Raw genomic sequence first — 15,196 nt, 5'->3', positions numbered from 1 at the left:
TGTTATAGTATGTCTCAATCAACACTAGGAGAAGTTTCTCTTCCTCACTTCATTTTCCTCTCTAGTCACCACATCACCCTTTTTGGTTGGAAAAAGGAAAAATATGGAGTTTAATAAGATTTTATAAAATTGATGATGTAAAATAATATTTTTAATATCAGATTATTTATAAAAGATAATTATAAGTAAAATAGTAAATAATAATAATAATTATACTATCATGTTATTTATAAGATAATTGCAGATCAGATAAGTATTTAGGAATATGACGTAACAGTCAATAAAATGAGTGAAAATCTTGGAGACGAGAGTTCAATTCCTGACATCGATAAGTCTTAATGAGTAGAGCTACATTACCTTTGCTAATGAGATATAACAGTTACTTGATGAAATAATTGAGGTATGCGAAAGTTGAATCAAACATTAGGTGAGGATTTAATAATCGGTGTTATTGAATTTCTTTCCTTTGTTTAACCAGTGACGCTTAATTTTGAACGGAGGTCGGACGGAGTATATATTTTGTCTTTAATGTACTTGAGTTTCTTCAATTCCAACTAGAAATGGATTCAATATTTCATTTTCACGTACAAACCTTCTTATATATCAAAAACAATCTCTCAATCTTAACTAGATGTGATAGAATTGTATACACATTATTCCTTTTCATATTTCACTAATGAAATTTACGTTGAATATATGGCTGTAAACTGGCTTATACCCAACTTTATTATAGCCTTGATTAATTAACTACTCTATTCTTAAAATAATTCATCTCTGACAAAACTCAAGATTAAGTATACTAAACATAATAATGTAATGACTGAAAATCAACAAGAACACATAACTTAATCAACTACACATGGAGAGCTATTTAATTAACACATTTCATATCAATCTGAGATCAAATTATAATAAAGTGAATCTTAGTGTAATATCTCTATCAAAGTCATTTTCATATTCTAACAACTATGGTATTAAACTAAGATATGAAAATAAATAGTAATAAAAAGTAGTAGCAAGTGGGACCCCAAAAATTTCTTGAAAACAGACAATTTTTCTTGCCAAACATACCTAACATATTACCTGTCTTAACATTCTTGAACATGTGATGTTGCACCTTTATTTTCAAACTGCCACAATATGGGTATATCTATGGTCTTCCTATCTAATATTCGATATTCACTTTGAACTAAGATTAATTAGGGCATGAGGTGGAGAATTTTAAAGGTATGGCATTTTTTTATTAAGAACGATTCGGTCTTAGCGATTAATGAAGTTGATGATCATTTTTTATTTGTGATTATTTTGATGGAGAGATATTTACCACTTACCACAATCTTTAATGAGAAAATAAAATGGTTGTTAATAATAGGAAATGAATATAGAGAATTCATATAACCAACACCAATTAGTTTGACTCCATATCTATAATATACAAGTACAATATATTAGTTTGACCTTAAAATGTAGTTTATTGATTGATAATGATAATTAAAATAATACGAAAGATTAATATCTAGTGTTGAAAGCAATAATATATTCACATTCCACAAGAAGATCTAGCAAGAAATAAAAATCTTATATTAAGTAGAGAGAATTGAATTAGCAAGATAATTATTTGTACAAAAAAAAGAAGGGACTTTACTGGTTTTATCATAAGATCACATGTAATTCTCTATGTATTAATCATGACACATGGGGTAGTTGAATGAACTCATAACGTAACGTAGCTATCCTCTTAATTAAATTCGCCATGATAATATATATGTACAAAGGTCAAAACAAAATGATTAATTATAGAAAATTGTTTACAACCCCTAATCATTATACTAATGCACAAGTAATATCTTTGTCAATGGCAAGGCCATAATGTGATTATGGCAAGAAAATGCCATGAATCAAGGGCTAGAGAAATAATAACAATGGAAGTTGTTATAATCACTCATAATCATTACTCCATTATATTATTAAATTACCTATTATCAAATTTCAGGTCAATAAGAATTTATCAATCAAATTCAGAAAAAAATCAACATATATTAATATACATAAAAACGTATATAATTATGAACTCGTGTTTCAACCAGCTTCGAACCTGCTAAATAAAAAGAAAAAAAGAAATTGTTGATTTCATTCATCTTACCAAATCATTTAATTGCATTGTTTTTTCTTAAAATGGTTGATCTTTAATTTTTCTCCCTCAAATAGGTTGATCTTTAATTTTGCCTTTTATAATCGAACATATATCTATCGGGGACTAAGCTTTTTAAGAACGCGAAACATAACTTATGAAATACTATAATGCAAATATATAAATTTATGTCCCACGTTTTAAAAAATAATAATTTAGGGGCAAAGATTAAAGACCAACACAAAATAGGCCAAAAGTGCAAATGGGCCTTACTTGATGGTGTCTTAAGGAGTAGCTACTTATTTAAAGGTTGTAGGCTTATATCATTCATATGCTCACAAATTTGGGCCTCTTTGGTCATATTCTCCCAAAATTGAAGCCCAACTATAAGACATCGAACTCATTGGAAAAATTAAAAATTAATTACTGATTTTAGCGATATTTTTTATTTATTACCATTTATAGCAATATATAGCAATATTATGATAAATCTACACTTGTATTAAAAGTAAATTATGCATACAATATAAATGTATTATAAGTGTTTTAAAATATATATTATGTTTGTGTAGTAAGAAACTAACATAATGTATTATAAGTCTATTAAAATATATGATAAATATATTATCCATCTATAAAACTTGTATTATATATGCTTTATAAATAGTTCTCTGCAATATGTATTAAAACTGTATTATAAATGTATTATAAGTGTTCAGTGAAATTATTTTTTTATTGCTATAAATGGTAAATATTTTCTTAATATTATATATTTATGTAAGTTTCCCTTTGAAGTATCAAGTCGGGCTTTCATATTAAGTCTACATATACTCTATCCTTCTCGTATTCCATTCGTAAGATTACACTTAATTTGTTGTTATTATTCTTATTGTTGTTGTTAACATTAATTCAACTTTATAACACAAAAAGTACACGAGAAATAAATAAACATGTTTTTACCTACACTCCTTTTGCATCCCATTGTCTTTTGCCTTCACTTTTACTTATGTAAACTTCAAGTATTATACATGATTTATTCTTTCATTTAATTTCTTCATTCAAATCCTCATTTTCTTCATTAAATCCTCACAATCTTTGTCTCACTTTGTTACATACAATTTGTAGTTCAACTATATATTCCTCTCAATATAAAACCCTCTCCATTTTTATCTCTAAGAACATATTCAAACTTGGGATTTCACTTCACATAAAGCATTCCAATTTGTTGAAATTTTTTGGTATTTTGGTTATAAGATGTTCAAAGAGAAACTCATGGTGGAAGTCATTTTTGCTATTGCTTTCCTTTCTTTTCTTGTTTTCTCAAGTAAGTATTCTCTCAAACAATATCCTAAATGAACATTATTAGTTTGTATTTTCATTTAGATGTCTTTGATACGACAACAATTATTTATAAAAAAATATTCTTCATAAGAAAATTATTTTTTGATATTCGATTATCAAGAAAAGGTGTTACATACTCCATCAAAAGGAAAAAATGGTTTTTCTCACATAGGACGGAAAGTCATTCTATTTCCAACAATCTTAACTTTAAACTTAAACATATTCATTGGTCGACCTAAAAACAATACATTGTTTTCCATGAAAAATAACTTTCATCATACGAAACAGACGCTAAAATCATCCCGAATCACTATAAAAAAACATAATTAGCAGCGAACAACTTCTATTAGCTAAAATAAAAAAAATTGTCGTTAAGCCTATTTAACAATAAATTAGAGACATTACATGCTATTTAGCGATCGATTAACGACGAATTTCGTGGTTAATTCCTATATTAATTTATTCATTGATTAAAACGTTTTTGCATCTTATTCTTCCACTTTTTTTTTTTTTTTGGTGTAGATGTATCAACAGCATACATAATTGGAGTAAATTATGGAAGGGTAGGAAACAATTTGCCATCTCCATATGAATCAATAGAACTATTGAAATCCATGAAAGCTGGTAGAGTAAAACTCTATGATGCAAATCCAGAAATACTTAGATTATTATCAGGTACAAATCTTCATGTCTCAATCATGGTACCAAATAATCAAATCTCAATTGTAGCTGCAAATCAATCAGCTGCAAATCAATGGGTACGCGACAATGTTCTTCCTTACTATTCAAACACGATGATTCGATACATTTTAGTAGGAAATGAAGTCCTAAGTAACAAGGATGATCAAGGTTTATGGTATGATCTTGTACCAGCCATGAGAAATATCAAGAATTCGATCTATGAACATAACATTCACAACATAAAAATTGGTACTCCTTTAGCTATGGACATATTGGAAACCTCATTTCCACCTTCAAGTGGTGAATTTAGGTTAGATCTTTCAAGAAACAATTTATTGATGCCTTTGTTGAGGTTCTTGAATTGGACAAAATCATACTTTTTTCTTGATGTCTACCCTTATTTCTCATGGTCCCAAAATCTATCTTCACTAAGTCTTGATTTTGCACTATTTCAAGGAGGTCACATCTATGTTGACCCTGTGAGTGGCTATGTTTACACAAACCTATTGGATCAAATGCTTGATTCAGTCGTTTTCGCCATGCAAAAATTAGGGTTTCACAACATCCGACTGGCAATAGCAGAAACAGGATGGCCTAATGGAGGCGACTACGATGAAATTGGAGCTAATATCTATAATGCAGCTACATACAATCGAAATCTAATACGTAGAATCATGTCACAACCACCTATTGGGACACCAGCTCGTCCAGGGTTAACAATACCTACGTTTATTTTTTCTCTCTACGATGAAAATCAGAAGAGGGGTCCGGGTACGGAGAGACACTGGGGTATGTTATACCCTAATGGTAGTCCAATTTATGATATCGACTTGACAGGACAATTTCCAGATTCTGAATTTACAAGTTTACCACAACCAACAAATAATGAACCATTTCATGGAAAGTTGTGGTGTGTGGTGACAAATGATACTATCATGAATGAAATGGATTTAGAACAAGCTTTGGAATTTGCATGTAGGAGAAATGAGACTTGTGATGAAATTTCTCCTGGAAAATCATGTTATCAACCTGTCTCTATTGTGTCTCATGCAAATTATGCATTTAGTTCATATTGGGCCAAGTTTAGGGGAGATGGTGAAACTTGTGATTTCAATGGGCTTGCTGTTCAAACTACTGTTGACCCAAGTAAGTACCCTAAAACTTTTTTCCTTTGTAAATAGGATTCTTAAAAATCAAGAAGAAAAAAAGAGAGGTCTTTTTCATCTTTAACTAGAGGTTTTGGGTTCGAATTCTTCTGAGTACGGAATTGTCTTTGTTAGAGATTGTTTTACCCTCTAATGTGGGACTTTCCGACGCAAATTCGGATTTAGTCGGATTCCAATGGGACCGAACACCGGATGGAAATTCAAAAAAAAAAATTAACTTATGAAAACCTATCAATATGTATAGTTTAGTCAAACTTATCAATATGCCCAAAATATACAAAATATATACACTAATTATATATATGATATGTATAATATATATATGTATATATATTTGCTGGCTATTTTATAAACTAAGTCATCCAAAAAAATATCCTTTAACTTATATACACCGTTAACATAGAGATTTTTTTGCACTATTAGTGTATGCAACTTGATGTAGCGGATAATCTACCTTATTTTTTAGGTTACTAATTGCAATTATTCAAGACTAAAAAATATATAGTAACAAATTTGGAGTATCAATATCATATATTTATAACTGATTTTTTTTCCTATTATGTTCATGTTATTACAAACTAATAGAACTTTTTTGTTGGTTTGACAATTTTTGACAGGTCATGGATCATGCAAATTCCCTTATGTTTCTCTTTAGAAACAGTCTATCTTAATTACATCTTAGAAGTGGAATCTTTATTAATTAGGAGGATTGAAATTTTGTAATAAACTTTATGTTATTTTATTAGAGAGTTACTTTAAATTTTAGATCTGTCTCGACTTAAAATTCAAACTCTTCACTACTAATATCTAGTTAACTTTGTGTATTCCCTTGATAACTTTGTAGTTTGGAACCCTTCAAATTTTAAATAAAAAATTACACGAGATGACAAATATTATTAATTTATTATTTTATATGAGTATAGTTTCATTTTATTACCATTCGTGGGTATATTTTGCTGAGATTTTGCTATACAATTCGTGTACTGCGTTTGTATAATACGCTATACAATAGTGTTTGTATAATTCGTTATACAATTCGCAGTTTTTGTATAGAGTTTGTATAATTCGATATACAATTCGTGTACATCATTTGTATAATTCGCTATACAATTCGCAGTGCTTGTATATTTTGGTCTACAAATAATTTGTGGGTATAACGTTTATATAATTCACTACAGCGTTTGTATAATTCGCTACAACGTTTGTATAGTGACAAACATAAATTTGTCATTATACGTAATTTGGGAAACTATGCCCATACGAAGTTATTATGCTTAAAAAAATTGTCATATATAAAATATTCCCAATTTTAAATCGCGTTACACTGAACTCGGACTCATTATTTAAAGTTTAATATACTAAATTTTCGTAAATTCATAAATTATGGTCTAAATAAACCACGATTGTAGTTTCTTTACTCTTTTTTTAATCATTATTTTCAAGATTGAGAAAAAGAAATACATAAAGGCATAAAGCGCTTCAGATTTGACAAATTTCAAAATGGTAGGTGAAATCAAGTATCATTATTGTATTTTATAAATTTAATAAAATATAAATAATATAAAATAATAAGATCTATTTGATGTAGGTTTTTATTGGTTTTATTGATAAAAACATGACGATCAAGGTTAAGTTAAGATAAATTCTGGCTATGTTCATTAAAAGAAAAGTTAAGTGATAGCAACCCTCATCGTATCGTCAAATAGTAAATATATAATACTTCTTATTATTTGAACAATTCTCAATCTTGCACCATTCATTTATTAAAGAATTATGAGGATCAATAATGTTAATTTGAAATTTAATACATAATTTATGTAAGATCTATTAGGTGAGTCTAAAAAATTGGGTGTTAGACATATTTAGGACATAAATCAAATGCTTAGGACGTATGCCTTATATGTGTCTCAAATTGTTTTGTCAATATTGTTGCGCCCTAGGTCGAATCCCAAAGTGACTTTCCAAAACTGCTTTTTAAAACATTGAATGTATAATGAATTATTATTATTATTATTATTATTATTGTTGTTATTATTATTATTGTTATTATTATTATTATTATTAATTATTATATTGTTATTATTATTATTGTTGTTATTATTATTATTATTATTGTTATTATTATTGTTGTTGTTGTTATTATTATTGTTGTTGTTGTTATTATTATTGTTGTTGTTGTTATTATTATTATTGTTGTTGTTATTATTATTATTGTTATTGTTATTATTATTATTATTGTTGTTATTATTATTGTTATTGTTCTTATTGTTATTGTTGTTGTTGTTGTTGTTGTTGTTGTTGTTGTTGTTGGATTACAAATTTAATTAAAAAGTATGGCTTCACATGTGTGATATTAGAATTATTATTGACAATTCCATTGAGAAGACATTTATTAAGCCTTGAATCAGAACATTATGCAGTAATATTTGATGCTGGAAGTACTGGAAGTAGAGTTCATGTTTTTCGTTTTAATGAAAAATTGGAACTCCTTCCTATTGGCAACAATATTGAGTTTTTCATGCAGGTATATATTTTTGAATAGTCAGTTTTTTGGCGCAATAAACTGTGAATGTTATCATTGATTTAAGTTATATATCGGGTAAATAATTTTTATACCATCAGTGCAGTGTGTATAACTTTGTTGTAGTAGGTTATCTTTTAGGTATATGTATCTTATAGCGTAAAATTTGTTTACTAGTAGAATATTATTTTTTGTGGAATTCAGAATTTATGAGCTCAAAATTTTGAATATATCTCTTATAATATTAAATTTTATGATATGAATTTAATTAATTTTATCTTGATTTTGCAGACAGAATCGGTTTAAGTTCCAGAAGATCCAAAGGCAGCAACCAATTCACTAGAGCCACTTTTAGAGGGAGCAGTTGTGTTTGGGGGAGGAAGCACCACAACTAAAGTTTGATATGATAATAAATAATGAAAATAAATTGAACACGAGAATTTTACGTGGAAACCCCTCAAACAGATAGAGGGGAAAACCACGGGGTAGAAGGATCTTACTATTGTAATATTGAGTACACTGCTCTCAAATACAAGAAGAAAACAACAATTAACACTTTTCTCTTGTAAAAGGAACAACTCACTAAAGAGAACACTCAAGACTACAATATTTATCTTTGTGTATAACTTTCTTTTTGTTCTTACTCTCTCTGATTATAGTTTTGTGGGATGAATCAAATGAGGGCAGAAAGACTCTCTATTTATAAAAAACAAAAACGCGTTAAAGGAACAAAAAACGCGTTTTGTTTCTATTATCTTTTCTTCTGAAAACAAAAGGACGGTGCATGCAACACCTCCTTTTTGACTTTGCCATTTTTCTGAAAACAAAAGGACGGTGCATGCAACACCTCCTTTTTGACTTTGCCATTTTTCTGAAAACAAAAGGATAATGCATGCAACACCTCCTTTTTGACTTTGCCATTTTTCTGAAAACAAAAGGATAATGCATGCAACACCTCCTTTTTTTACTTTGCCATTTTTCTAAAAACAAAAGGACAGTGCATGCAACACCTTCTTTTTTACTTTCTTTCAAGCTGAAGGAACTCTTCCTCTAGAATTACAATTTGAAACACCCTTGGAACTTGGGCTTAGTATTAATTAATTAATTAATTAATTAGCACTTTGATGATTAATTAATAATTACCATATGTTAACATGAGTTTAATTATTATTTTCTTTTGTGAATTATTTAAAATGATATAGGCAACAACAGGTCTGAGGATGTTAAAAGGGAATGCAGCTGAAAAAATTCTACAAGCGGTATGTATATATAATATATGTTTTCATACCATATTTTAAGTATATATTATTGATTTGAAGAATATTTATTCCATTATAATAAAAAGTAAGTAATTCTCCTTTTACTACTTTATTAATTAAAACTTTTTGTCATTTTTCAATTTTAAAAGGTGAGAGATTTAGTGAAGAACCAAACCACTTTCCATAGCAAAGATCAATGGGTCACTTTTCTTGATGGTAATCAAGAAGGCTCCTATATGTGGGTAAGTTGCAATAAATTTGAGTAACATACTCGCAATGCAAGGGTGACTGAGTTGGTGCAATAGAAGGTTTTTCATAAGGAAGGTCAGAGATCGATTTTCTTTATCAATATATTTTTTTCCTTCTAATTTTGGTTATTTGGTATTTTATTATTAGGTTGCAATGAATTGTTTATTGGGAAATTTGGGCAAAAATTACAAAAGTACAACAGCAACAATTGATATTGGTGGTGGTTCAATCCAAATGGCATATGCTATATCAAAGGAACAATTTGCAAATGCTCCTAAAAATGTGGATGGAAAACCTTATGTTCAACAAAAACATCTTATGTCTAAAGATTATAACTTCTATGTACATAGGTTTGTTTTCTCCTCTCATATCGATATTTGGTACTTGTTTTACAAAGGGCAGAGTCATAATATATATACTATATAGTAGTTACGAATTTGGCAAAATCAAATAACTTTAACCCAAACTCTGTATTTGAGTTTAAAAAAATTCATTTAACATGTAAAAATATAATTGATTCAGAACCCAATGACTCAGTTTTTAGTTATGGACAATTATTATAATTATCTCGTAAAGGATCTTATAATTGGTAAGACACAACAATTTCAATTGATTGTATGTAGTTTACCAAATGTTAGGAGTAAGACTTACCTGAGTAGTTTCAATTAATATTTTAGGGTATTTAATTATCATAATATTTATTATGCGTTTTTGTAATTTTATTTTATCATGTATATACAGTTATTTGAACTATGGACAAGGACAACTAAGCTGAGATTTTTAAGGCTTCAAGAAATGAAAGTAACCCTTGTGCTTTGGAAGGATATGAAAGTATATACACATATATATGTATCAATATATACCTCTATGAAATTTCACACACTTTATAGGAAAAATGTTTATCACCATTATTTACCAAATAAATTAATTATTTATTATATAATCAGTTTTATTACTTCTATCTAAATATGTAGCTGTTTATTTTTTTTAAAAAGCACCTCAAAGTGTTTTTCAACACTGGATGCTTTATCAACTATTTTTAATTAATTAACCCAAACAAACTTTAACTTCTTAATATATAGCTAGAGAGTTATTATAATTACTACTTTTAACATTTCTAAAAATTATCTTTAAATTATATGAAATGTTAATACAACATGGTTATTGTGTTTTTTTTCAAGGGTATTACTCATATGGAGGAGTGAACTACAAAGTAAAAGCACTAAAAAAAGGTATTAGCTTGAAGAAATGCAGGAATTTAACTACACAAGCACTTAGAATCAAAGTACAATGCAACAACAAGAATTGCACATTCAATGGGGTGTGGAATGGTGGTGGTAGTGATGGACAAAAGAATATTCATGCTTCATCATTTTTCTATTATATTGGTGCTCAGGTAAAATTAATTTCTATACATATTCAACAATTTAGCAAAAAAGATTGAAAAGAAAAGGAAAAAACTATTGGTATAATAATCAAATTTAATTTGTTGAAGTTAGTGGAGCTAGGGTGCTTTTCATCTAGTTGGGGTGGATCGGTATAGTGGTTAGAGTAAGCTTTTTTATACGATTGTATGATTGGTTCAAGACAATGCTATCAGGGTTTGTTATCATTTGACCTTCCTCCGACTTATCATCGACAGTCTGAATAAGATTCCAAACATTATTCTAGACAGGCTAAAGTTTTGTTTCAGTTAGATAAGTGGCAAATGCCTAGTATATTCAGAACTTATTCGAGTTATTGACTAAAAAAAATAATTAAACACATAGATCGTGCTTGTTGTGAGACTTAACTCAATACTTTACGATACGAGCTGACAAGAGTCTATATTATTGCACCACGTATGTCCATGTTCCCTTCTCTTCTATTTTGATTCATGATTTCTCTTGTCTATTTGTTTTATTCGGCAAAAAGATTGAGCTTCAAATTTCAAAATATATTGTTCAATCTCACAGACAAAACATTAAATTATCGTCTAATGATGCAATAACTTGTACGGAATTTTAGATAGTGATCTAATGTTTTCTCGTAAGATTTTTCAGTTTACTTAAAAGGGTCACTTACTGAACAATTATATTTATTCATGGTTTTTTTTTGGACAGGACTAAATCCATACAAAGATATTACTGTGATGAATAAGGTACAATACAAAAATTACCTAATTAAAGCAGCATGGCCATTGGGATGTGCCATTGCCTTAGTTTCTTCAACTTCAAACAAGATTATAGTTGCATCATCTTAATGTTGTTATGTCAATCAATTGTAACAATAATTTCATATCGCTTGCTCTTTTTGTTTTTTAATCTTTTATTAATGGAAAATTTGAGTGTTTTGATCAGCTCTAATTTAGTATCTTTTAACCCTTAATTTGTGTCTGACTAATTCCGATTCACATTATGACTTAAGATTCATTAAAAAGAGAAATTGAAATATTCTTTATTCGAATATATCCTTTCAATATTAGAGTTCGAATCGAATATTGCTAAAACTCCATTAATGGAGGTTATCAGAACTCCATTAATGGAGGAAGAGTGGGCGAAGCAGAAACGGAGAAGATGAAGAGAAAATCAGAGTATAGAGAGAGTATAGAGAGAAGTAGAAAGAGAAAGAAATATCTCATCTATTTGACATCCTTACAGATACATGTATTTATTTGCATATGTAATGTATTGTGTATATTTGTACACATACACACTCTAACAGTATTTGTAACTAACTCTGATAACTAATTAGTTAATTTCTAACAACCAACTAACTAATCTTGTTAGCTTAACTATCATTAGCTTGACTAACCATACCTTTTAGTCAACACTCCCCCTCAAACTCATGGCTTAAACAAGTCCAGTACTCCTAGACCATTCAGCAGTAGTTGATGTTGGGCTTTGCCGAGGCTCTTTGTGAGTAGATCAGCTAGTTTATTTCCAGTGGGTGTGAATTCAGTCTTCAAGACTCCTTGACATATTTTTTCCCTTACAAAGTGACAATCTATGTCTATGTGTTTGGTTCTTTCATGGAATATTGGATTTGCAGCAATTTGTATGGCTGACTTACTGTCACAAATCATTCTGACTGTAAGTTCAATTTGAATGCCAAGTTCTTTGAATAAACCAATTAACCAAGTTACCTCAGCTGCACAATTTGCCATACTTCTGAATTCTGCTTCTGCTGAACTTCTGGAGACTGTTTCTTGTTTCTTAGACTTCCAGGATATGAGACTTTCACCATATTTGATTACATATCCAGTAACTGATCTCCTGGTCTCTAAACATGCACCCCAGTCTGAGTCACAATAGGCAAAAAGTTGTTCTGATGCTTCTGATGGCATGAATAGCCCAAGCCCTGGAGCTTCTTTGATGTATCTGACTACTCTGAGTGCTGCATCCATATGTGATTCCTTGGGGCAATGCATATATTGACTCAGCTTCTGGACTGAAAATGCAAGATCAGGTCTGGTCATAGTAAGATATAGGAGTCTTCCTACTAGCCTTTGGTACCTGTCAGGATCCTTCAGAGCAGGATCTTCATGTTCTCCTTTTGGAGCAACAGCTTCATCATATTTGACTGAGGTCAGTTTTAAATTTTGTTCAAGTGGTGTAGATGCAGGCTTGGCTCCCCCTAAACCAGTTTCAGCTATCAGTTCCAGTGCATATTTCCTTTGAGATAGATGTATGCCTTTGCTGGATCTGGCAACTTCAATCCCAAGGAAAAATTTAAGTTCTCCTAGGTCCTTCATCTTGAACTTCTTCTGCAGATCACTCTTTGTGCAGTCTATCAGATGTTGTTCACTGCCAGTGATCAAGAGATCATCTACATACACTAGGACAATCACAATACCATCTTCAGCTTGTCTAGTAAACAGTGAGTAATTATAATTGCTCTGGATGAAGCCCAATTGTACCAAGGCTTCTGTCAATTTTAGGTTCCACTGTCTGGGAGCCTGCTTGAGGCCATAGAGTGACTTGTGGAGTTTGCAGACCTTGCCTTGCTCTCCTTGTCTAGCAAAACCAGCAGGAACAGTCATGTAGACATCCTCCAAGAGATCACCATTGAGAAAAGCATTGTGAACATCCGTTTGATGAAGACACCAGCCTTTGGAAGCAGCCAAAGCAATAACAGACCTAACTGTAACCATTTTTACAACAGGACTGAAGGTCTCACTATAGTCAAGCCCCTCTTGCTGTCTATACCCTTTGGCCACCAGCCTGGCCTTATATCTCTCAACTTCACCTGAGGCCTGATATTTCACTTTATAGACCCACTTGCAGCCAATGGGTTTCTTACCAGGAGGCAGGTCAACCACACTCCAAGTGTGATTATCTTGCAGGGCAGCAATCTCCACTTCCATAGCCTGGATCCATTTAGGATCAAGGGAAGCTTCAGAGTAGGAGGTAGGTTCCCTTGTAGCTGAGTAGGCAGCCAGAGCATGAGCATAGTGGGGAGACAGATGGGCATAAGATATATGATCAGATATGGGATAAAAGGAAGAAGAGACACCATGATTGGCAGTGACAAAGTCCTGAAGCCATAAGGGAGGATGGGTTTGTCTAGATGACCTCCTAGGAGGTGGAGGTGAGGAAGAAAGATCAGGAACAGGGCATGAGGAAGGAGGTGTCAAGGAGGGTAGTGGCATAGGTGGAGAAGCAATATTGTGAGAAGGGATGGTGACAATTGGAAACAAGGGATTAGAGGACATTTATAAGTCTTTGAAGGGGAAAATATCCTCCTTGAACACTACATTTCTATTAACAAACATAGATTTGGAGTGCAGATCATAGAGGAGATAGCCCTTTTGGGAAAGGGAGTATCCCATCATGACTGCAGGGATAGCTCTGGGGGAAAATTTGTCTGAGATCTTGGGACAGGCTGCATAGCACAGGCAGCCAAATGTTCTGATATGGGAGAGAGGAGGGGGTGAAGAGTAAAGCATTTCAAAAGGAGACTTATAGTGAAGGAGTTTAGAGGGAAGTCTGTTCAGAAGATACACAGCAGTAGTGACACACTCACCCCAAAACTTCAGAGGCACACTAGCTTGGACCTGATTGCTCTAGCCATGTATAGAATTGTTCTATGCTTCCTTTCAGCAACCCCATTTTGTTGAGGAGTGTAGACACATGAACTTTGATGAAGGACACCAAGAGTGGACAGTAGGGATTGAAAGTCATGGCTAAGGAACTCACTCCCATTGTCAGTTCTGAAGGTTTTAATAGTAGTAGAGAAAAAATTATGAACTTGTGCAAAGAACTTTCTCAACACCACTATAGTATCAACGTTGGAGGAAATAAGAAACAGCCAAGTAAATCTGGAAAAATCATCCACTAATGTCACAAAGTATTTCATACCAGAATGAGTGGGAACTCTGTAAGGGCCCCAAATATCACAATGAACTAACTCAAATATAGATGTAGAGATAGAGGAGCTAGTTGGGAAAGGCAGTTTAGTTTGTTTATCTAAGGGGCACACTGTGCAAGGTAAATTTACAGTAGTATGAACTATATCGAGGCTAGATGACTTCTTTTTTATGTCTATGGGGGCATGGCCTAATCTTCTATGCCACAAAGAGTTAGATTCAACTTGACTTGTTGAAGTGGAGGCAGTATGTGTTGAGTGTGCAGAGGAGAGAAAGGCTGAGCTGATGAGATTTTCTTTGAGGATGTAGAGGCCTTGATCTTCTCTACCAATCCCCCTGACCAGTCCACTTGAGAGGTCTTGAAAAATACAAAAGTCAGGAAAGAAGGCTGCCATACATTGAAGTTCCTTGGTTAGTTTTGACACAGACAATAAGTTACACTTGAAGTCTGGAACAAACAACACATTACTAATACTTTGGCTACCAAGTACTTTTGTGCTC

At 31.4% G+C, this 15,196-nt stretch overlaps 1 protein-coding gene and 1 pseudogene across 1 annotated transcript; both read left to right on the top strand.

Annotated features, from left to right (window-relative positions):
* The first annotated feature begins 3,357 nt into the window (after positions 1-3,357).
* LOC129890691 (probable glucan endo-1,3-beta-glucosidase A6) lies at positions 3,358-6,198 on the top strand. Its single transcript, XM_055966194.1, has 3 exons — positions 3,358-3,455; positions 3,995-5,299; positions 5,937-6,198. Exons 1-3 carry the CDS (start codon positions 3,386-3,388, stop codon positions 5,972-5,974), a joined length of 1,413 nt encoding a protein of 470 aa, XP_055822169.1. The 5' UTR covers positions 3,358-3,385; the 3' UTR covers positions 5,975-6,198.
* Positions 6,199-6,819: 621 nt separating this feature from the next.
* LOC129895448 (apyrase-like) lies at positions 6,820-11,499 on the top strand (annotated as a pseudogene).
* Positions 11,500-15,196: the final 3,697 nt, after the last annotated feature.

Source organism: Solanum dulcamara, chromosome 1 (assembly GCF_947179165.1).
Source record: "Solanum dulcamara chromosome 1, daSolDulc1.2, whole genome shotgun sequence".
Taxonomy (NCBI): Eukaryota; Viridiplantae; Streptophyta; class Magnoliopsida; order Solanales; family Solanaceae; genus Solanum; species Solanum dulcamara.
The sequence above is the reverse complement of the archived record's forward strand: the minus strand, read 5'-3'. Positions and strand labels throughout refer to the sequence as shown.